General features: G+C 36.9%; 1 protein-coding gene and 1 pseudogene across 1 annotated transcript in view; one reads left to right on the forward strand and one right to left on the reverse strand.

Annotated features, from left to right (window-relative positions):
- The window catches only part of BABAM2 (BRISC and BRCA1 A complex member 2), a 588,974-nt gene that overhangs the window by 405,071 nt on the left and 158,177 nt on the right, over positions 1 to 25,726 (reverse strand). Inside the window, exon 5 of the mRNA XM_020983778.2 lies at positions 12,734 to 12,928. Coding sequence (XP_020839437.1) covers positions 12,734 to 12,928 — 195 coding nt within the window. The remainder of the gene's footprint in view (positions 1 to 12,733; positions 12,929 to 25,726) is intronic.
- LOC110206451 (protein boule-like pseudogene) lies at positions 24,216 to 25,092 on the forward strand (annotated as a pseudogene).

A 25,726-nucleotide genomic window follows, 5' to 3' on the forward strand; every position in this document is an offset into this window, starting at 1 on the left:
GCACCTATTCTCATTGGAATTGACTCAAAGAGGGAATAATATACATGCTCAGTTGTAGAAATCTGTCTTACCATACAAGAAAGTAGGAAGGGAAGGAGACAAGAAGGTGGAGGCAAAGGGGAGGGCAATCTGGAGGAGGTAAAAAGTAGGAAGCAAAATACTTTTAAGAATGTACAAGGTAAAAGGAGAGTGAGAGAGTAAGATAAACAGGAAAAACAGGATGAAGGGAAATACATAGTTGACAATCATTACTGTGAAAAAAAATTTTGAGTGAGTTTCTCTGATGAAGACTTCATTTCTCAAACATACAGAAAACTGAATTGAATTTATAGAAATAAGAGCCATTCCTAAATTGATAAATGGTCAAAGGATGTAAACAAGCAGTTTGCAGACAAAGTAATCAAAGCTTTATCAAATCAACAGTCATGAAAAAAATACACTAAATCACTAATGATGAGAGAAATGCAAATTAAAACAACTCTAAGCTACTACCTCAAATCTCTCCAATTGACTAATATGACAGAAAAGGAAAATGACAAATGTTGGAGGGGAGGTGGGAAAATTAAAACACTAATGTACCATTGGCAAAATTGTATACTGATTCAACAATTCTGGAGAGCAATTTGGATCTATACCCAAAGGGCGATAAAACCATGCATACCTTTTGACCAAGAAAATACCAATACTAGGTCTATATCTCAAACAGATAAAAAACAAAAAGGAAAAGGACCTATCTATTCAAAAATATTTATAGTAGCTCTTGCAGTAATGGCAAACAACTGGAAATTGAGGGGATGTCCATCAATTGGGGAATGGCTGAACAAGTCGTGTTATGTAATTGTGATGGAATACTATTGTGCTATGGTAAACGATGAGCAGGATGGTCTCAGAAAAACATGTAAAGATTCACATAAGCTGATGTAAAGTGAAATGAGCAGAATAAGAACATTGTACACAGTAACAGCAATACTGTAAGATGATCTACCATGAATAACTTAGCTATTCTCAACAATACAATGATCCAAGATAATTCTGTAGGACTTATTATGAAAGGTGCTATCCATCTGCAAAGAAAGAACTGGTAGAACCTGAACATAGATCAAAGATACTTTTTCTTTATTTTTCTTGGGTTTTTTTTCAGTCTGTGTTTTCTTTCACAGAATGACTTACATGGAAATGTGTTATGCATGACCACATATGTATAACCTATATCAAACTGCTTGCCTTCTCAATGAGGGAGGGAAGAGAGGGAGAGAATTTGAAATTCGAAGTTTTTTTTTTAAAGAATGTTAAAATTGTTTTTACACGTAATTGGGAAAAAATAAAATATTAAATGAGAAAAAAAACATTAGGGCAATGAGGTATCATAGTGGATACAGTGACAGATTTGAAATAAAGAAAAACTAAATTCAAATTGGCCTAAGGTACTTACTAGCTTTAGTTGTGTGACACTGAGAAAGTCACATTCTGGGATAATTTTTTCATCTGTAGAGTGGGATTAGTAGTAATATCTTTCCCCACAGAGGTGTTGTGAGGATCATATGAGATAATATATGTAAATCACTTTGACATTCTTAGAGTTCTACATAATTGTTAGCTGGTATCATCATCATCTCATCATTATTACTAGAGTGGAGACATATTTGAGTCAGGAGACTATTAGGAAGTCATTGTAATTGTTTGGGCAAGATGAGAGAAATGAGGAACTGAACTAAGGTAATAATTGTGTGAGTAAAGAAAAATGAGTTGGGATTTAAGAAGCAGAAATGGAAAGATACGGCAACTGTAGGGTAAAGGAGAATGAAGAACTGAGGCTTATGCTAAGTTTACAAACCTGGGGAGACTTGAAGAATGTCAATGTCCATAAAAGAAATAGGAGAGTTTATTAGAAAAGAGGATTTGGAGCACAAGGTAACGGGTTATATTTGGACACATTCCACTGGAGATGCTTCTGGGACATCCAGTTCTAAACGTCCAACAGTGAGATGGTGATGCAAGACTGGAGCTCAGGAGAGATTAGAGTGACAGATAAAGATGTAAGAGTCATCCGCACAGAGATAACAATGTAAATCAGAAGAGATGATTAGGTTGTCCAGAAAAAAAATGTAGAGAAGAGAAGAAATTCCAAGATAGTGACTAGGGGTGCACCCACAGTTAGATGTATGATACAGATGATGATGTAGCATAAGAGATGAGAATTTGTCAGATAGGAGAAGCAAGAGAGAGTAGTGTCAGGAACCCAGAGAGCAAAACATAGTAGGAGAGGATGGTAAACAGAATCAAAGACAGAGGAGAATTCAAGAAAGATGGAGGATGAGAAAAGACTATTAGATTTGGCAATTAAGAAATTCATCATAATCATGGAGAGGAGTTTCAATTGAGTGATAAGGTAGGAAGCTAGACTGCAAAAGGCTGTGGGTTGAGAAAAATAAAGTGGACACTGCTTTTTTGAAGAGTTTGGTAGAAAAAAAGGAGATAAAGGATCATAGCTTCAAGAATAGTAAAGACTAACCAAAAATTGTTAAGGACTGAAGAGATTTGAGCATGTTTGACAGTAGTAAAATAAGCAATAGAAAGGGAGAGACTGATGATTAAGCAGAGAAAAGTGAATGATTAAATGGGCAGTTTTAATGCTTTTTTCCTCTGATCTTTAACGCCAAGTAAAATGGGCATTTCAACATACAAAATAGATCAAAAAGGATTATACATGAAACTAGAGATACCTACTATGTACAGCTTGCTTTTCTTTTAAGTATAAAGTAAATTCAACCTATAATTTTCTCATACTTCTCTGCGCTTCTTTCTGGTTTTCTTTTGGTTCTCCTCTGCAGTTAAAAAAAAATATGTTGATGAGGCAATCTGCTGGAGAAGATGGAAAGGAAAGGAAACAAGGACATATAAATGGTTTGCTGTTGGAAAAAAGAAAAGCAACTTTATTATCAGAAACTGAAGAAAAGGAGTAGGAGGTGATAAGAGATTCTGAGATGAAGAAAAAGGCAGAAGTAGAAGTATATGATGAATGGCCTCAATTTTCTCAATAAAAGAAGAGGTAAGATCCTTGTCTTGAAGGGGTGTTGTAGAGGAAGAAATGGGAAGCTTGAGAAGAGAAGGTTTAGAACAGTTTCTGTGGGGAATAAGACAGGGAACCAAATAGAGGACAGTAAAAGGATTCAATAAATGCTTCTTAAATTGAAGTAGACTGAATTAAACTGAAATGAAATTGAATTATGGATGGAATAAGACAGCTTTCAGCATTAGATGTGATAGCATTTTCGCTATGTAATCGCAGTTGAATATCCTTTCACCTAATAGTGATATAATGTAAGCATCAGGAAAACACTTATTTTTCAGATCAAATACTGTTGACCTGATCATCTAATATCTTGCTTTAATGCAATGAAGGTTTTGAGGTCATGTTCTACAGAAGCTTTGGATGTCTATGAATCTCCTTTATTCCTTCATTTCTGTTCTTCATTCATTAACTTTGAGAACAGTTCATCCTGCAAGTCTGCAGCTCCAAAGTTTTCTTTATTTATATGTCTGAAATTGGTCCTAAAGACCTTCCAGATCTCTCTCATACAAAACAATGTCACTCTTTTCCAAAGCTCTAGCACCAACTCCAACCCTCATGCATATATACAGTTTACAGTATTCTCTCTACCACTTCAGAGTCTCCCTTCAGCATATGCAGTGGCATGCAAAATGCATCAAGTTTGGAAGCCAGGTTACACAGAAATTCGCAGATTCTTGTACAATCCTTTCTTTTTGTCCTACCACAGATAAAGAAATGCTTGTTTTATTTAGTATTTGTTACATTTAAATTTAAATTTTTAAAAATGAAATAAAAAGATAATAAATACCTAGGCTTTTCAGCTTAAGATTCTGAAAGCTAGGCTTCAGCAACATGTGAACCAAGAATTACCAAAGTGCTGCTGGTTTCTGAAGAAGCAGAGGAACTAGGGACCATCAATTGCCAACATTCACTGGACTATGGAGAAAGCAAGGGAGTTCCAGAAAAACATTTACTTCTGCTTCACTGACTCCACTAAAGCCTTTGTGTGGATCACAACAAAATATGGCAAGCTCTCAAAGAGATGGAAGTACCAGATTATCTTACTTGTTCCTGAGCATCCTGTATGCAGGCCAAGAAGCAACAGTTAGAACTGAACATGGAACAATTGACTGGTTTACAATTAGAAAAGGAATACGACAAGGCTATATATCGTCATTTTATTTATTTAACTTATGCACAAAGCACATCATGTAAAATGCCAGGCTGAATGAATCAAAAGCTAGAATTAAGGTTGCTGGGAGAAATACCAACAATTTCAGATATGCAGACAATACTCTGATGGCAGAAAGTGAAGAGGAATTAAGAACCTTCTTGATGAGGGTAAAAGAGGAGAGTGTAAAAGCTGGCTTGAAGCTTAACATAAAAAAACTGGGAACTGGTCGCATCAATTGCTGGCAACTAGAGGGAGAAGAAACAGAAGCAGTGTCAGATTTTACATTCTTGGGCTCAAAGATCACTAAAGATGGCAACTGTAGCCATGAAATTAAGATGCTTGCTCTTTGGAAGAAAAGCTATGGCAAATCTGGACAGAATACTGAAAGGCAGAGACATCACTTTGCTGACAAAGGTCAGCATTGTCAAAGTCATGGTTTTTCTACTAGCAATGTGTGGCTGTAAGACTGGACTATATGAGGAAAACTGAGTGCCGCAGAATCAATGCTTTCAAACTGTCATGCTGGAGAAGACTTTTGAGAGTCTTTAGGATAGCAAGGAGATGAAAATCAGTCAATACTTAAGGAAAATAATTCAGGCTATTCACTGGAAGGTCAAATATTGAAGCTCAAGCTTTCATACTTTGGTGACATACTGAGAAGATGGGACTCACTGAAAAAGATCCTGATGTTGGCAAAGATTGATGGCAAAAGGAAAGGGAGATGGCAGAAGATGAGATGGATAGAGTGTCATGGAAACAATGAACACGAACTTGGACAGACTTCAAGAGATAGCAGAGGACAGAAGGGCCTGGTGTGCCATGGTCTATCAGGTCACAAAGAGCTGGACACAACTGAACAACAACAAAAATCACTAACTCCCTGGCATGAAATCTGAGGAGAAGAATGGAACCTGAGACCTCATTTCTCATTTCAAAGGATATTCCCTCTTACTAAGCTCCCTATTTCTATCAAGGGTTCCACTATCCCTCTAGTCACCCAAGTTGAAAGCACCAAAGTCATATTTGGCTTCTTCCCTTGCCCTCACTCTTATTCAAATCAGTGGCCAAGGCTCGTCATTTTTACCTCTATAGTATCTCTCAAACCCAGCTCCTCTCCATTTATACTTACAACCCTAGTTTACGTATATCTCCTCTTGCTTGGACTACTATATAATAACTTCCTACTTGGTCTCCCTGACTCATCTCTCCCCATTCTAATCTATCTTTCACATAGTTTTCAAGGTGATATTACTAACATACAGGTCTGACTATGCCACTCCTCCACTTGAGAATCTCTAGCAGCTCCCTACTGCCTCTAGGATAAAAGATAAGTTCTGTTTCATATTTAAAACTCCTTCTAATCTAGTCCACCTTACCAGGCATATTACATATCACTCCCCTTCACACACTCTACAGTCACAAATTGACCCACTTGCTGTTCTTCACAACTGACATTCCACTTCCCATCTCCATATCTATGCACATGTTTATCCCTTGCCTGGAATAGATGCACTCCCTCTTCATTTCCACCTTGCTTCCTTAAAAGCACAACTCCTGTCCTCCTACACTTTCCCTATCACAGCTGACATGCTCTGTGTGTGTGTGTGTGTATGTGCATATATATAGATATAGATATAGATATAGATATAGATATAGATATAGATATGGATATATAGATATAGATATAGATAATATAGATATAGATATGGATATGGATATGGATATAGATATAGATATAGATATAGATATAGATATAGATATAGATATAGATATAGATATAGATATAGATATAGATATAGATATAGATATAGATATAGATATAGATATAGATATAGGTATAGATATAGATATAGATATATAGTTTCTCAACAAAAGAATATGAACTCCTTGAGAACAAGTAATATCTACAGTACAGTGCCTGGCACATAGTGGGAGCACTTATAATTGTTGATTGAAACAAAAATATTGTACCTACTCTCTGACAGATGAGAATTCATTTGTCAAATAGTGGGAATAAACAATTCAAACCATGGGGGGAATGGTGCTTAGATCCAAGAGAGAAGTAAGCATCTTACTTTAGGGGACCTCCCAAGTTTAGCCTTGGCCGACCCTAAGCATTATTCCTTGAATGCAGGGAAATTCCACTCCCAGTCCCCAATACATGGCAGGATGAAAAATTTCTAATTGTTTATGATCTGAGGAATTCTGAAAATATCTTTTATTTAACTGAATATCACAATGCCTTCCACAAACACATCTCAGAAATCATATTAGTAAAAAAAAGGGATTTACTTTATGAACACAGATTTCAAATTAAAAACATTAAAGTCCTTGCCCTCAAGGAATTTGTATTCTACTGAATAAAAACAATGCATACCTATATACATATACATACACACATGCACAATGCATATACAAGGTATATACAAAATAATTTGTGGGGAGGAGTAGGACTACTATTAAAGAGATCAAGAGAAGTCTCATGTAGCAGACAATGCTTAAACTGAGTTTTGAAAGGAACTAGAGATTCTAAGAAGAAGGATCATAAAACCAAAGAATTTAGAGTTACAAAAGGGACAATTTCACATGATGTCCCTTCCAATACTCTGAGACAGCTATCATGTCAACCCGGGTATTCCATTACTGTAGGGGAACTATCTCCAGTTCCTTCAAATGATCCCCACATTTCATGGACTCAAGGCCCTTTACCATCCTGATTGCCTTTCCCTAACCATAAGCTGTGGCACTCAGAAATGAACACAGTATTGGGTATAGGATACTTGTCACAGAAATTGTTGAGAAAATGAAGATCCTACCCCTGGGGCTGCTGGTAGAATGTCTTAGAGTAGCTACTTTCTTCTAGTGTCCTTGGTGAAATCTGCCAGAAAAAATCGAGCATATAATATGGATGCTGCTATAATAATAAGGGGTAAACTCCATCCTTTCCCTAGGGGCATTTGGGAGTAGGATAAGTGTGCTAGAGACTAAAGGAAGAACAAAGGAGAATATCCATCCTTAAGACTGAAAAAAGGCAAGAAAAGGATTTTTGTCCTATGTTTGTAATTGCTAATCAGGTAGGGGGTCCTTGGGTTTACTGTAACTGGGAAAACATGAGAGGATCTAATTTTTTCTAGGGTCTATGATGATAAATTTTCTGTTCTTTTTAAGTAGAGTTTAATATTATTTCCTAATTGAAGAAGAAGAGAAGAATGAAAAAGAAAGATGAGTTGAAGAAAATAAGCAGGTTTGTTACTATCATCTGCTAATAAATGAAGATTTTCCAAAATATTAAGCTAAATAAAGCTGGGTAGATGGGGTTACAGAGTGAGTGGGCTAAAAGACAATATAGTTACATAGATTAAGAACTTGTTGAATGTAAAGAAGTCTATGGCTTTGGAGATTTTCTTCTTTAACCTTGATAAAGAAATAACTAGCATTCTTTTGCATGTAACAAACTTACTAGTGACAAATAAAAATGGATGACAGTCAATACTTGACTAATCTTGACAGGCTAGAACACTGGGTCAAATCTAAAATGATGAAATTTACTGAGGTTAATGTAAAGTCTTATAATTGAGTTCAAAAAATCAACTTCACATATATAAGACAAAGGAGGCATGTTTAGACAGAAGCCTGTTAGGAAAAACATTGCAGTGTTTTAGTGAATCATGAGGCAGAGTTTTGAGAAAAAACAAGATAAGAACTACACTGTACTCTACCCTAAGCATATCGCTACTACAGTAATGCATTAAATTCTGGGTGACACAATTTAGGAAAGACATTAAAAAGTTGGAGGGCAGGCAGAGGTAAATAATCAAAATAGTGAAGGGCCTCAAATTAATACTACAGAAAGGAAATAGAGATTTTAGCCTGGAAAAAAGACTCAGAGAGGCTATGATAGATTTCTTCAAGTATTCGAAGGACTCTCATATGCAAGAGAGATTAGACTTTTTCTCTTTGGTTTCAGAGAGAACAACCAGGAACAACTGACACAGGCAGAGGCAGAAGGAATAATTTTCAAAGCGGCTAATTTAGACTCAATGTAAAAAAACCCAACAACTATTTCCTAACAATTAGAGCTACTCAAAACTAGAACTGATTGCCTTATGAGGCACGGGGTTTCTCTCTTTTGGAGGTCTTCAAAGATAGGCGAGATCACAAATCACCAGGTATACTGTTTTTCCAGTATGAGTTGGATTAGATGGCCCCTGAAAAGGAATGTGAGTGATCTAGGGCAGCAGCTAAAAGATCTTTCAGATCTAAATGTCAGAAGCAACTTGGGGCAGCAGAAAGAGCTCTTCATTTAGAATCAAAAGGACTGGATTCAAAACTGAGCTCTCTTATTTAATATTTATATAGCACTGGATATGTTCAGAAGCGCTAGTTTAAATCTTAGCCCTGCTGTTCACCAAATATGAAAACTTGGTAAAATTATTTAACTTCTATAAGCTTCATGTTTCTCATCTACAAAATTAGACTAATACATCTTACCTCCCTCCCTCCCTCCCTCATAAACTTATTGTATGGGTCAATGAGATGAAGTATTATTATTTTAACCTGACGTTCACAAAACCTAGCATAGGAGGTAGGCACTTAAGGCACTCTATTAAATGCTTGCTGAATATAAACATAAATTTATCTCCAACTTGACCAGGACATTTCATGGCATTTTGTTTTATTCAAAAGTAATTTCAGGGGCAGCTAGATGGCGCAGTGGATAGAGCACTAGCCTTGAGTCAGGAGGACCTGAGTTCAAATCTGGCCTCAGACACTTAACACTCACTAGCTGTGTGACCCTGGGCAAGTCACTTAACCCCAAATGCCTGTAAAAAAGAAAAAAGTCATTTCAAGGAAATTACACAGTAAGTCAGTTGGCAAATGGCCTTATGTTAAATACCTACTGTGTTCATAGTGCTCCACATTAAAGAAGGTAGAAAATAAGCATATATTTCATTTGCATAGTGCTTTTCCTCTGTCTTGTTTCATATTATTTGATCTTCATAAAATTAAGGCAGACAAATTATTATAATTCTCTTTTCATAGATAAGAAACTGATTACAGCATTTGCCTAAGTGACTTGCCTCCAATACAGTAAGAATATGATCTCAGGTCTCCAGATTTCTAGCTCATGTTCTTTTGATTACTGGCCCCACTACCTAAGGAGTTGAAAATCTAGTCAATTTTTCCTTAAAAAAAAAACAACTTTCCAGTCAGAAAGGCCCCAGATTATGCTTATCTAGGTAACTCCTGGTAATAAGTACTATCTGTGGAACGCATCTAGAATAAATAGAAGTCTAGACTACAGAGAATATTAGGGGCAGCTAGGTGGCACAGTGGATAGAGCTCCATCCAGCCTTGGAGTCAGGAGGACCTAAGTTCAAATCTGGCCTCAGACACTTGTCACTTACTAGCTGCGTGACCCTGGGCAAGTCACTTAACCCTGACTGCCTCACCAAAAAAAAAAAAAAGAAAAAAGCATGTTAACTGATCAAATGAGATCAAGTACGAAAAATGCCTTTTAAATTTTAAGGCATTACTTAAATGTTCGCACTACTATTATTATGTTTTAGGTTACAAAGTGCTTTATCTCATTTATTCCCATTTCATTTGAAAAGAAGATTTAAGAAATTTGCCCTAAGTCATTAACACAGGAACTAACCAAAGGAGAAAATGTAGTAAAGCACTTATTAAAATCTAAATCCTAAATTTTGTCATTTGACATTTGTCAAGCAGTGACAATGGCAGCGGCAGAAGTATTAGTAGTAATTTGCAGGGACAAAACTAAAACCCATTATTTTCTAACAAAAATTTGGCATTGTACTGTACCACATTTTTATATGGTCAGTTCTTGCTATGAAAAGAAATTAGTTTTAAATTTTTTACTGTATTTTGTGGCTAAATGAATTCGAAAGTAAAGAGAAAAAAAGGAGGGGTCTTCACATAACAGAACTCCTCAGGTGAACTTTTGGAAGGACATAGACAAGAGTTTCATAGGACAGGCAGGTATAAATGGACCGTGATTTGCATTGTTGGAGAGAGCTCTTAAATTAATGAGATTACAAATCCACTTGAATATTTAAGAACTGAATAGTTGAAGCAGAATAATAAATTCTGCCATCATTTCCCCCTAAAACACTTTCACAGGCTCCCCAATATTTACTGAATATAATTCAAATTCCTAATTATGGTATTCAACACTCAGTCAATAAACATTTATTAAGCTCTTGTGTGTGAGGTACTATGCTAAACACTGGGTACACAAAGGAAAACCAAATATAGTTCCTGTCCTCAAGAAACTCAAAATCTAATGAGGGAGAACAACATAAAAAAAGCTGAAAATGAAGGGGGAGGCAGAAGGGAAGGGAAGGAAGGATACTGACACAGCAGTATGATGAAATCATACAGCTAAGGGGGAATAATGTTTTCTTTACCTTGAGCACCTTCCCTTACAAAGAGGATCTGGGAGGAGCTCTCAATGTCTACCCACAACTCACTACAGTTAGGGGGAGAGAGAAGTGCAAGGAGGTGGGGAGTGGTACAAAAGAAACATTGAGTTTCAGAGTTAATTTGATCTTGCAGGAAGCTGAATTTCTGGAGACAATGTTCTCTCATCTTTTCAGTTTTATCTCTCACTAGTCCCCTTCACAATTCTTTATTCCAATAAAACTGAACTACTTTCTGTTTACCAAATAAATTCTGTCCTTTCCCATTTCAATACTTTTGGTTATTCCATCCCTTATACCTGGAGCCCACCCTACTCCTAGCTAATTGTTTCTAACTCCATGCCTATTAAAATCCATCTGTCAACGAACAGCTCAAGAATAGCTTTCTCAATTTAGTCTTCCTTTATTCACCTCATTATAAGTAATTTCTCCTCCCCAAAGTGTTACTGAATGATCTTACATATTTAACAGATTCTAATATTTACTATAAGGACCAGTGTCCTTCTATTACCTTTTCTAAAACATTAACTTCTCAGAACAGGCAGGTAGGTGGCAAAGTGGATAAAGCACAGGGCTTGGAGTCAGAAAGACCTGAATTCAAATTTAGCCTCACTTACTAGCTGTGTGACTCTGAGAAAGTCACTCAACTTCTGTTTGACTCCTTTCCTCAACTGTAAAATAAGGAAATAACAGTACATACCTCACAGGGCAGAGTATCAAAGCAGAAAATATTTATAAAGTGCTTAGCATAGTACCTGGCACACAGCAGGTACTATATAAATGCTCATTCCTCTGCAAGGCAGGGACTTCTTAGTCATTTTTGTATCATGTTTGCCATGAGATCCTCAACCCCAGAATAATGAATTAAACAACATAGATGAATAAATAACTGTCAAACTGAAGCAAATATAATTAGCTTTTGACCTTTTATTGCACAACTATTGATCTATATGTCACTATTAGGCTAATGTGCATAGCAAAGAAAAATTATCAGTCATTAATTATATTGTTTATATTTCAAACAAATGTGTTTACCTAACACATCAATTATAATAATTTAATGCCCTCTAATAAATGACGTGATTTTGCTTTTCAAATATGTTTAGTTTTCCTAAGTCTTATATTTAACTGGAATGAATCAAAACACAAAGCATGACAAACCAACACTGAGGTTTCAGAACAATAAAAACAATAATTTCTATATTTGCACACAGTTTTCTAAGCCAGAAAGTGTTATTTCTTAAAGACTCAGTAACTACAGAGTACAAGTCTTTTAGGTTTTGCTCCTGTTTCTGCACACAACCTATAATGGCATGTATGAGTTCACTATTTGTGTGCAAAGGACTCTTTAATCCTGGTAGTGTTATCATCAGGAATATAAGGATGTTAAAAATCGCTCTTATACACGCAGTCATTTAATAAATTTAAATGATCTTGAACAAACATGTCATATAAACTTGCAGCGCTTTCAATGACACCAAGATATCTGCTAGTACAACACGCCTTCTAAATAGAAATAATCTCGTCACTGATTTTGTACTATTATGGATCTTGAAACATCAGCCTCTTTAAAACACGGCTTCTGGATCTTGATGGGTATGTGTGTGTCAGGAACCATTCTTGTAATCTGGTGAAACCTATGGACCCCTTCTCAGAATAATGTGCTTAAAATGAATAAAATAAAATAAAGAACATTACAAAGCAAAACAATTTTTTAACTACTTCTAAAAAAAAGTTCACAGAACCCAAGTTAAGAACCTCCCCACTCTAAAGAAACATAGTTGTAAATACATGTTATCTCATTTGACTCTCACACCATCCCTGAGAAATAAATGCTATTATTTTCCCCTTTTTACAGATGAGGAAAATGAAGCTAGGAAATGTTAACTTACTTGCCCAGGGTCACATGGTTATTAAGTGTCTTGAGGCTGAATTTGAACTCAAGTCTTTCTGATACCACGTCCAGTACTATATCCAATATGATAACTAATATTTACTAAGAAAGGATTTCTGAAAATACTTTTTTAAGTTTTTGCTAACAGTATATTTCTCCTGAAGACTCACCCAGTTATTTTTTTTTCCAGCATAAATTTCCATGTGTTCTCCATATTGTGGTTCTTCAAGTAATGTCTGGTACTCAAACATGAGACGAGAACTCTCACGGAGGCGGCTACACTGAAACTGGTGATACTGCTGCACAAGCTCCTTTACCACAAGCAGAAAGCAGTCAGGATTAGAGGGATCCCAGGATGCAAGGTTCTGCAGATGACATGAACAAAGAACCAGATCAAAAAAGTGCTTACATAAATTCACTATCATAGTCTTTCTTAAATACAGAGCCTAAACTGCTTCAGAAAGTCCCAGAGGTTACTGGAGCTATTAATAAGCCATAAGCACACAACTAAAGTTAAAAGCTGCTTTTGACTTCTGCTCTCTCTGTTCTATACCTTTTCCCATTTTAATGAAAATTTTGTTGGATAGTAGATAAGATTGCTGGACTTACAGTTGAGAACAGCTGGGTTCAAATACAATTTCTGAGACTTACTAGCTGTATAATCTTGAGTAAGTCATTTAACTTCTTAAGCAACTAAGATTATTGTTAACCAATAAGTCACAGTTTGCAATCTGTGTTGGTAAAGGCAATTCCATACTTTCCAGAGAATACTTCTGTGCTGACAAAACTACAGATCTTTTGTATTTTCATGTATCCCTGACAAAGAAAAAATGTCATTATTAAGAAGATGTTAAGAGCTGAGCAGCAGAACAGAGGGTGAGCTATGGGAAAATATGGAATAACAGGTTTTTGGGAGACCTTAAGTGCAGCTCTATATGAATGTTTTTCTTTATCACAATACAGCTTGAAAATTTCCTAGCTATATTTAAATTTTATGTACTTATTGAGGTCAGAACAGCAATTACCTCAGACCTATAGCCTATTTATCACAAGTAGCACTAGGTTGACAGCAATGGAGACAGAACATCAGCCTCACCACAATAAGCTAGGGCTGAGCTTGGCAGGGATAATAATAGGGAAGAAACAATAATATCAAAGAGTACTAAAGTGAGAATTCAGGAAAAGTATGAGAAGATTCCTTTGAAATCTTATGAAATTGAGAAGAAAATCAATACAATCCATATCTCTGTCAACTGCTTTTCAATCTCAAGGAAATTATGATTTAAACAAATTCTAAGATACACTTTACATTCATATATTAAACCAAATTTGTTATCAAATCTAACTGCCCTACTTGATCAAATAAATGCAACATGTAACTGAGCTCTTTCTTTAAAATTTGAGCCTCAGATAACATTTCCAGAAAACTTAACACAATCTATTAGAATGTAATAGTCACAGGCATAAGAATCTTTTACAAATCTCTCCACCAAACTCTAATGAGTTTACAGTGCCTGAAAATGAAGTCTTAGGAAATAATCAATGGCATTTTATATCCTTAACCTAATTGTAGATGGAGAGGAATGAAATTTTTAAAAAGTCACCTCATTCGGAGAACACAAAAGATAACAAAAGGAAAAACGTGGCCTGTACTTTATGAAACTATTTTAAGACCACTGTGTGTCAACAATGACTGTCTACAAACAGTAGGTTTTCATCATTTCCCCTGACATTATCATCACTCAACTGAAATATCATTTTTGTTTAAAAATTCTTGTTGTTGTTTACTTTGTGTAAAACTGTAACATTTTCACTTTTTATTAAGTAATATCACAAATACTGAGGAGGGAGACGAAATGACTTCATTTAAAGCAACATCTTACTAACCAGACATCCATTTGTAAAGAGATTTCTAAATGTGATTGAACTAAGCTATCATGTCCTGTAGATTCTATACCTATAATATCTCTCTCCAGAATTCCTTCTCTCCGTTCACAACATAACCATCCTAGTTCAGGCCCTTATTACTTATTGCATAGATTAGTACAAGATCCTTCTAATTGTTTCCAGGAATCCAGCCTCTTTCTTATCTAATCCATTTTCCATACACAAACCAAATTGCCATTCCTAAAGTAAAAGTGTGACCATGTCACTCTTAGTGGATCCCTATTGTCTCTATGAAAATATAAAGTCCTCTGTTTCAGATTTTAAACTCTTTGCACTCAGACTCTAATTCCTCCACACACACCCCCACCCTTTCTCTCCAGGCTGATTCCACAATACTCTCCATCATGCATTCTTTATGCCAGTCAAAGCAGCTCATGCACTGTGCTACATAATTGATATTCTATACCTGCCTTTCTGCATTTGCATGAGCCATCTCCCCCATTCAGAGAATACTCTCATTTCTCACTTTCAAGACTTCTGGAGCTCCCACTCTGCCCACATTTTATGGTTCTGTTCAACTGCCCCCTGTAAAAAGGGCCTTTACTGATTCCCTCGGTTGTCAGTCTCTGCTACACTTCCAAATTACTTTGTATTTGTGTAAGTGTATATATATGTACATATCTACATGTATATACATATCTACACACACACACACAGAGTATAATAGATAGACTTGGCCTCAATCAGGCCAAACATGGGTTCAAATCATGCCTCTGACACATAACAGCCACAAATAATCCTGGATAAGTCACTTGCTCTTTTATTACCCCTGTCAAGTCTCTTAAGTGGCTAAGCTGCAGAGCTGAGGCTGATTTTGTATCATCAGAAAGAGTTTCCATCATGAGTTCTTTAAACTAATGAAATCACAGGTCTAGTCTAGAGTCAGAGAGAGAGAGAGAGAGAGAGAGAGATAGAGAGAGAAGAAAATCTTGTATTTACTTCATGTTATGTCCCTCCAGTAAAATGTAAACTTCTTGAGGGCATGGACTACATCATTTTTGTCTTTTTATTCCTAGCACATTGCCTAACTTACAACATGACAATAGATATTGGAGTTGAGTCAGAAATCTGGGTTTGAATTCTGGCTATGATACTTAATATCAGAGCAAGGAGGTAAAGTAATAAAACAAATGTATACAACAGGAAACCAAATGCTGGAAATCTATCAGTCAATAAATATTTAGTAAGTACCTACTATGTGCCAGGCACTGTGCTAAATGATGGAGAAACAAAGAAACTCAAAAGACTATCCTAGCTCTCAAGGAGCTGACCATTTAATGAGAGAAACAACAAGCAAACAAATATTTACAAACAAGCTACATCCAAGGTACGCTGGAGATAATCAACAGAGCAAAGGCACTAGAATTAAGGGAAATCGGGCAAGGCTTGCTGTAAAAGGTGGGATTTTAGCTAAGACTTGAAGGAAGCCAGGGAAGCCAGGACACAGAGATGAGGAGGAAGAGATTTCCATACACAGGGAAGAGTGAGTGAAAATGTCCAGAGCTGGGAGACAGAATGTCTTATACAAGGAATAACAAGAAGGCCAGTGTTCCTGCATCACAAAGTTTATAGGGGATTATGGTAGGGGTCAAGAAAAGGTATAACATGTAAGCAGACTGTAAAGATGGGGTGGAGAGGGTGGCAGGTTACATATGAATGGCTTTGAATATCAAACAGAGGATTTTATATATGATCCTAGAGGTGTTAGGGAACCACTCAAACTCAATGAGTAGGGAAGTAGCATGGTTAGATCTGTGCTTTTAGGAAGATCACTTTGACAGCAGAGTGAAGAATGGACTAGATGGGAGGGGTTGAGGCATGGTGTGGGACAGGGACTCGTTGCAGCCTTTTGCAACAGTCCAGCCCTGAGGTGATGAGGACCTGTGCCAGGGTAGTGGCAGTGTCAGAGAAGAGAAGGGTGCACATATGAGAGATATTACAAAAATCAATAAGATATGGTAACAGAAAAAAAAAAAGATATTAAAAAAAAGACTGAATATAAAGGGGGAGGGAGGAGAAATGGAGAGAATGAGGAGTCAAGGATGATGTCTAGGCTGCAAGTCTGAGTGACTGAGAGGATGGCCATATGCTCAATAACAATAGGGAAGCTGGAAAGAGGACAGAGTTTTGAGGGAAAGACAAGAAATTCATATTTTATGTGTCGAATTTAAGATGCCTACAGAACAAGCAATTCAAGATGTCCAACAGTTGGAGATGAGACTAGAGATCAGCAGAAAAATTAGCATTGGTTTGCATCAAGAGGATAATTGAATCCAAAGGAACTGATAAGATTACCAAATGTAATAGTACAAAGGTGAGAAAATTGTTATTTTCTTATTATGTTAATAACCAATTTTATATACAGAACCCAAAGATCCTCTTTTTGATTACTAATAATCAATTATTAGTAGGTCAGTTATTAGTAGTCTTTTTACTTCCTTGTGAAAAACAGGGCTGAAAATGAAACCTTCTCCTCAATCTGGGCTAGACCCCACCTAACTGCAAGAACTTATTTCTGATTAAAGGGTAAAGAGAATCTAATGTAGGGGAATTTCAGCCCATTCTTCTACTCAAGTAAGACTAAGTGGAGATGGCTCCCTAGTCTAGATTGCCTGAGGCTGGAGTGGTCTGGTTTGACATGAGTCTCTTAGTACAAGAATGATGACATGATCAGTCACATTCCCCAGCACCTCATTAGAATAAGCCCGCCTCTCATTATAATATTCATTCCCTCATTAATTGTTAACCAATCAGCATTGATTTCTACCCTCAGGTGGAATCTATTACAAAGATATGTAAACACTCAAGTGAACTCCATGTGGGGTCTTTGGTTTCTAAGCAAACTACTAACCTCAATTTATTATTTGCTAAACTAGTTATTAACTACCCAGAAACTATGTCTCTTGGACTTTTCATTCATCTCAAAGGGAAGTGAAGAGGGACCAGAAGAGAGCCCTGAGGGATGTCCGGATTCAAAAACCTTTGGGAGAGAAATACTAACAACGTTTTACACACATAACATGGTCAGAACAAGGTCAGAAGACTGAAGAGTATTACAAGGAGGCAAGAAAGGTCATTCTGACACCATTATCCTAGTCACTCACACTTAAATGCTTATGTGGTCTTTGATTCAGCCCTTTCATACCCAATATCTAAATTACCATATCCTGTTGATTTTGAGTAGAAATTTCTCTTGAAATCTGTCCCTTCTTCCTAATTTCCTCCAGCACACTTTCCTAGGCCGCCTCATCACTAGAGAGCTATATTACTATGACAACTCCTCTGGTGACCTCCTGAACTCCAAACTCTGTACCCATTACCCTAATATATCATGAACAAGAAAAATGTGTAGTTGATCAAAACAAATTTCCTTATTGGCCATGCACAAAATAATTTGTCTTGAATTCTAAGACTTTCATCTCTCTATCAGAAGTGGGTAACACATTTCATCATTAGTCCTCCTGAATCATGGTTGGTCATTATACTGAAAAGAATTCCTAATTCTCTCGAAGTTTTCTGCCTTACTATTTTGTTGTCATTGTAGAAATTATTTTCTTGGTTCTGTTCATTTCACTATGCATCAGTTCATACAAGTCTTTCCAGGTTTTTCTGCAACCCTCTTCATCATCATTTTTTACAGCACAATAGTATTCAATCACATTTGTATATCATAACTTGTTCATCCATTCTCCAATTTATGAACACATCCTCAGATTCCCATTCTTTTCAACCTCAAAAAGAACTACAAATATTTTTGTACATCTTTAGGCATTTGTTTTGCAAAAGACTAATCTCTCTCTTAATTTATCATCCTTCTAATTCCCTATTTCCCTATTGAATTAAATGTACTTCTGAACCCAACTCTGTGTGGGTGTGTTCTCCTTCCTTTAACAATTCAGAGGAGAGTCAGTTGGTCCCCCCATTCCTCCTTCATGTTCATATATATGTTTACTTGTGTGTTCTAATTATGTGAAATGATTTTACCTAATCTAGGTCAACGATAAAAGCTGGAAAAGCAAACTCCTCAACATGAAAGGAGATTGAGGCAGCTTTAGAATCTGGCTCTGAGGTATACTCACTAAAGAGGGGGAGAAGTCAGAAAGGAAAGGGCAATGGAATTTATTTTCAAAAGGTTAACCCAAAAGAATTCAAGAGGAAGAAAATGCTATTAAAAACCTGGAGGATAAGTGAATAAATCAATGGAACAATTAAAATTAGAAGGCTAAATATGAAAACAACAAAAAGATTACAAACTTTTATAAATAAATATTGCAAGACAAAGGAAATCAAAGCAACGCCTGATGAAACGCAGAACCTGTGGAAGCATAAGAGGACACAGAAGAATGACAACATGTTATAGAATAATTCAAAAGAGAAATTATAAACATAAGAGGACAAATGTCAAAACTTTTGGTCATATAGCAGATATAATTAAGAGAGTATAAAAACTGAAATCCACTCTGGTTAGTCTTTCCAAAGAAGCAAAAGACAGAACAACATATTTGGAATATAAATATACAGAAATGCAGGTTAATTTTGGAGACGAAGAGCAATGACCCTAAAAGAACATGATTGCTGAACACACAAAAGCCATTTACCTGAAATACAGAATACCCAGAGACAATTTAAAAATTATAAATGTCTCAGAAAAATATGACAAATTGAAAAACCTGAACACTATAATAGAAGAAATAATACAAGATATCTGCCAACAACTTCTGAACACATAAAACACAGTACTAATGGAAAGGATTCACAGATAACATCAGGAGTGGGAAGGGAGGTGAGGGAAGAACTAACCCTTCCAAGTCCTTCTGGTTAAATTTAACTATCCCAACAATAAGCAACAAACAACCAGAAGAATGACCTGTAAATATAAATGAAAATTCAGTTAACATGAGACTATTCAGCACCTACTGGAAACTGTAGGAAGGAATGTAATACTATAATCTGAAAAGTAAAAGAGTTCAAGCTGCAAATCAAAATGACATATTCTGGTATTTTTTTGTTTTTTGCTTTTTGTTTTGGCTAGGCAATGGGGTTAAGTGACTTGCCCAGGGTCACACAGCTACTAAATGTTATGTGTCTGAGGCTGGATTTGAACTCAGGTCCTCCTGAATCCAGGGACAGTGCTCTATCCACTGCGCCACCTACCTGCCCCAAAATTACACATTCTGTAAATCAAAGTTTAATTATCCATGAAAAAAGATGAACATTTAGTAAAGAAAGGCCTTTGAAGTGTTCCTAGAAAAAAAATTCAATCTGTAATTAAATTATTTGATGTGCAAGCACCTTAACGATAGAAATAAACAAGGTAAATAAATGTACCTATTAATAAAAAAGTAATGAAATAAATCTCCAGAGGTTTGGTTTTTTAAAGAAACAGAAAGAAGTAGTAGATATTGGGGGGAAGGGGGTTAAATGACAGAAGGAACATTAAGAGATTTTTTTTAAGTATGCAGAGAAATGAAAATAAAAGCACAACTTAAAGAAACAGAAGTGATGGTGAAAAATAAGACCCAAAACACCATAAACTAGACCCCACAAGAACTAGACTTCTACAGGTAAATCAATGTAGTCTTTAGAATGGGAACATGTACAGATGGAAAGAAGGAAGGTGGAGGACAGTAGGAAATTCATGATACATTCGAAATCCATAGATGAACAATGAAGGGCAGATAACTCTGGCAGTCTTTCAGCAAGTTGAGAGGCTACAGGGAAATGGGAGAGATGGGGGGGGTGGAGTGAAGATGAAAGAGTAAAAGCAGTAACTTGCTTGAGTTCTCCCTCAAACCTCTCCAAATACCCATAAAAAATGGCTCTAAACAAATTCTAGAGCAGCAGAAACCACAAAAAGACAGAGTGAAACAAATTTTCAGCGAAAGACAACCTGGATGATTGATTGGAAAGGTCCATTTTGCCAGGCTGGGAGAGTAATGCAGTTCAGCATAGGCCACGTAGGCAAAGACCAGGCCTCAGTGAACCTGGAGTAGTTCTTAGGGGATTAAATCAAGGGGAGCCATGGTGGTTTCCAGACTTCTCAACCCACAAACACCAAAGATAATGCAGAAGTTCAGTTAGAAAGATCTGTCAGGCCTCAGTGAGAGGGGAGTTCAGTTCGGTGGCCCCAGTCCCGATACAGTCCCGGGGCAGTGGCTGCTTCTGGAGCTTTCAACCCATAGACTGAGGGGTAATCCAGGGGCTGAACAGAGGTGGATTGCAGGGATCTCTTTGCTGGTGCTGAGGCAGGATTCTCTTGCTTTGCCCATGCCTGCATCTGGGTCACAGTTCTAGGGGCAGTCCTGAGGTGAGGAGGAGTGCTGGCAAGATGAAGCTTGTAGTTGCAGTAGAGAGAAAATCCTCCTCACAGTTCCAAGGCAGAAAAGAGTGCTTGTGGTCACTCACAGACAAGAGCCCAAGCCAGGAAAGGAGTAAACATCCCCCTTCCCCTGCTCCGGATCATGTGTATCTCTGAAAATAGCTACACAAAACCTCCGAAGTTTGGGACAGCACATTCTCCATGCTGGAAGTAAACCCCTGCCTTAACAAAGAGTTTAAAAGTCAAGTAATTGGCTGGGAAAATGAGCAAACAGCACAAAAAAACTCAGACTATAGAATCTTTCTTTGGTGACAAAGAAGATCAAAACATACAATCAGAAGAAGACAAAGTCAAACCTCCTATATCCAAACCCTTAGAAAACTATGAATCAGTCTCAGGCCAAGGAAGAGCTCAAAAAGGATTTTGAGAAGCAAGTAAGAGAAGCAGAGGAAAAACTAAGAAGATAAATGAGAATGATGCAAGAAAAACAAGTCAACAGCTTGCTAAAGGAGACCCCCAAAATAATGAAGAAAATAACATCTTAAAAAATAGCCTAACCTAAATGGCAAAAGAGGTCCAAAAAGCCAATGAGGAGAAGAATGCCTTAAAAAGCAGAATTGGCCAAATAGAAAAGGAAGTCCAAAAGCTCACTGAAGAAAATAATTCCTTAAAAATTAGACTGGAACAAATGGAAGTGAATGACTTCATGAGAAATCAAGAAATTCTAAAACAAAACTAAAAGAATGAAAATATAGAAAACAATGTGAAATATCCAGGAGAGAGAATTTAAAAATTATTGGACTATCTGAAAGCCATGATCAAAAAAAAGAGCCTAGATATCATCTTTCAAGAAATTATCAAGGAAAACTGCCCTGATATTTTAGAACCAGAGGGAAAAAAAGAAAAGGAAAGAATCCACCAATCACCTCCTGAAAGAGATCCCCAAAGGAAAACTCCTAGGAATATTGTAGCCAAATTACAGAATTCCCAGGTCAAGGAGAAAATATTGCAAGGAGCCAAAAAGAAACAATTCAAGTATTGTGGAGACACAATCAGGATAACACAAAATTTAGCAGCTTCTACACTAAGGGACCAGAGGGCATGGAATATAATATTCTGGAGGGCAAAGGAGATAAGATTACAACCAAGAATCACCTACCCAGCAATCATTCAGAGGAAAAAAATGGTCATTCAGTGAAATAGGAGATTTTCAAGCATTCTTGATGAAAAGATCAGAGCTGAATAGAAAATTTCACTTTCAAATACAAGACTCAAGTGAAACACGAAGAGGTAAACAGGAAAAAGAAATCATAAGAGACTTATTAAGGTTGAACTGTTTACATTTCTGCATGAAAAGATGATATTTATAACTCATGAGACCTTAGTCAGTACTAGGGTAGTTGGAGGGAAAAAATTATATGTATGTATATAGATAGCTGGATAGAGGGCACAGGGTGAGTTGAAGATGAAGGGGTGATAGCTGGAGAATAAAATTACAGGGTGAGAGAGAATTATACTGGGAGAAGGAGAAAGGGAGAGGTAGAATGGGGTAAATTATCTCACATAAAAACAGACAAGAAAAAGCTTTTACAGTGGAGGGGAAGTGGGGGAAGGGGAGAGGGAATGAGTGAATCTTATTCTCACCGTATTTAGCTTAGGGAGGGAGTAACATACATGCTTAATTTGGTATGGAAATCTGTCTTACCCTACAAGAAAATAGGGGGGAAGGGTATAAGAGAGTGGGGTGATGATAGAAGGGATGGCAGATTGGGGGAGGGGGTAATCAGAAGCAAACACTTCTGAAGAGGGACAGGGTCAAAAGAGAAAATAGAATAAATGGGGGGTGGGATAGGATTAAGGGAAATATAGTTAGTTTTTCACAACATGACTACTATGGAAGTGTTCTGCATGACTACACATGTCTAACCTGTATCGAATTGCTTGCCTTCTCAATGAGGGTGTGTGGGGAGGGAGGAAGGGAGAGAATTTGGAACTCAAAATTTTTAAAACAAATGTTGAAAATTGTTTTCACATGCAACTGGGAAATAAGCTATACAGGCAATGGGGTATAGAAATTTATCCTGTCTCAGGAAAATAGAAGGGGAAAGGGATAAGAGAAGGGGGGGAAGTGATAGAAAGGATGGCAGATTACAGGAAAAGAATTCACATTGTCTTGGGGTCGGGGAGAGAGAGAAAATTTGGAACCCAAAATCTTGTGGAAATGAATGTTGAACACTAAAAATAAATTAATAAAAGATGGTCTCAAAAACAAAAAGGGAGAGATGTAAAACTGAGAGAAGGAAAAGGGGGCACCTCAACCCACTTGTAGGAGAGAGTCACAAAAAAAGAATATTTCCATGGGAAAATAAGATTCCATCTGTAATGGAAGACGGGGATCTTAAAATAGGTCTAATCTTGAGGGGAGCTGGTATACAAGAAACCATTTTCTCTGAAAAGGCTGTATATTCATAAACAACACTATTCCTCAGGAGAAGGGAAACTGGAGCTCATAGGGGTTATTGGAAGGAACATCAACATATATAATGAAGTCCCCCAGGGTAAAGATTGAGTTGATAAAAAATTCTGAGCAGGTACCAAACTCCTTAAGGGAGAAAAGTGACCTGAGGCTGGTTGATCACACTGATGAAAATTTTGACAGCACCAGAAGATACAGACTAAAAAACTCAACTTCCATGGATGAGAAGTTGCTAAATGGCAGAGAACAAGGAGAATTATCAACTCCTTCTGGATGGCTCACTGGTATTAGGGAATATGAGAGAAGGCATATTCAGCACTAACAGCTGAGTAGAGTTTTTGAAAAGAGTAATGGAAAGGGTTGAAAAGGAAAGAAGTCATGAATTTGTTGGCCAAAGGACTAAGGTTTGTGTTGGTTAGAAAGAACTGAATTGGATAGGGATAAGAATACAGGAAAAGGTAATGAAAAGGGCACTAGCAATTCTGAATCACTGGGGTTAGGAGAATATTAAGTGCAAATTTGGTAGCCACAGGTCTAAAATGTTTAAAACTTCTAAGTTCTAGGGTCCTGTGCCAATGGAAGATAGCACAATGGAAGAATGAAACCTGTACTAATTCTTTTATAGACCTATAGTGGATAAATTACTTTTAAACCTTGAACTGCTATGAAAATTGTGCTGTTACTAGATTTCCTTCTGATAGGACCCAGCATGTCTATGCCTAACAGTATCTATCCCAACTCCCTCTTTTTCATTGTTATTTTGTTTTTAGCTCCAAATTTGCTTTCTGTTTCTATTCACCTCAGCTTATAGCTTCTTAGCTGAGCTGAGTTGAAAGTGAAAAGGTATTTTTTAGTTGTTTTGTTTTTACACTTTAAAACATTTTTCCTCCCCGAAAGGAGCCCAGGGAAGATGGAGACAGATTCAGGAGTGCAAACCACAAATCAGAGGTAAACAGATTCTTTATCTCCATCCCTTAATCCTGTGTCACCTGTGCCTCTGAATAACCCAACAAGTGCCCCAAGATTTAGAACAGTGATTCCTAATCTTATCTTCATGGGAGGAATAGACTTTAAGACTAATGAAAATAACTTAAGGAAATTTTTTGCCAAGTATGGGTCTGTGAAAGAAATGAAGATTGTAAATTACAGAACTAGAGTGTCAAAGGGATATGGTTTCATCATTTTTGAAACACAAGAAGATGTGCAAAAAATTTTGCAAGAGGCAGAGACACTTAATTATAAGGATAAGAAACTGAATATCGGTCCAGCAATAAGAAAACAACAAGTATGGATCCCTTGTTTCAGCATAATGCCAGCAGCTGGAACAATGCGTCTGACTACTTCAACTGGCTATCCTTACACCTACCATAACGGTGTTGCATATTTCCATACTCCTGAGGCAGCTGCTCTCCCACCACCTTGGCCTTCACATTCTATATGTAGTTCCCCTGTGATGGTAGCTAAACCTGTTTATCAGCAACCTGCATATATTATCAGGCACTTGCCCAGTGTCTTCCAGGACAATGGCAGTGGGGTGTCCTCCAGTCTCCAGCTTCTTCAACCCCATTCTTATACCTACAGCCATCTGAGGTTATTTATCAACCAGTAGAAATTGCACAAGATGCTGGGTGTGTTCCTCTCTCTCTCTAATGGAAGTTTCAGTTCCAGAGCCTTATTCTGACCATGGAGTTCAAACAACATATTATCGGGTTTATGCACAAAGTACAATTACCATGCCTGCACCAGTAATGCAGCCTGAACCAATTAAAGTAAACTGTTTATTTTAGATTATTTTTCTCCTCATATCAGACATTAAATCTTTCAGTATTTTATTCTGAAAATAAAGATCTCCAGGTTAAAAAAAAAGGGGGAAAGTTAAAGGTGTTCATCAATAGATAACTTTCCCATGACCGAGATGCTTGTATCCATACATTGAACAGATCTAGTAGAATCGAAAGTTACTAGAAACCCCACAAAGTAGATACTATAGGTATTATTATATTCATTTTTATAGATGAGGAAAACAGCCTCTGAGAAATTAAGTAACTTGCTTATCCATTCAGACATCAATCAATAAATATTTATTAAGTACCTAGACACTAGAGATACAAATACAATCATACACATAGTCACAGAGATATTAAGTATCAAAGGTAACATTCAACTCTAGGTTTTACCAGGCTTTAACTACACATAATGCCTAGGGACTAATACACCCAGCAATCTTAGAATATGGCCCAGAACAAATAACACAGTAATTTCAGTTAGTTTGAGTCTGGAGGTTAGCTGTTAGTATTTAGCCCCTTTCCTTCCTAGGACCCTTTTCTTTTCAGCTCTTGGCTTGGCTTCTCTTAGACCTCAGCTCCATGGACTGTCAGCTTCTTCAGATCTTAACTCTCTGATTCAACCTTATTTTGCCCA

Source organism: Phascolarctos cinereus, unplaced genomic scaffold, assembly GCF_003287225.1.
Source record: "Phascolarctos cinereus isolate Bilbo 61053 unplaced genomic scaffold, phaCin_HiC Scaffold_2;HRSCAF=192, whole genome shotgun sequence".
Lineage (NCBI taxonomy): Eukaryota > Metazoa > Chordata > Mammalia > Diprotodontia > Phascolarctidae > Phascolarctos > Phascolarctos cinereus.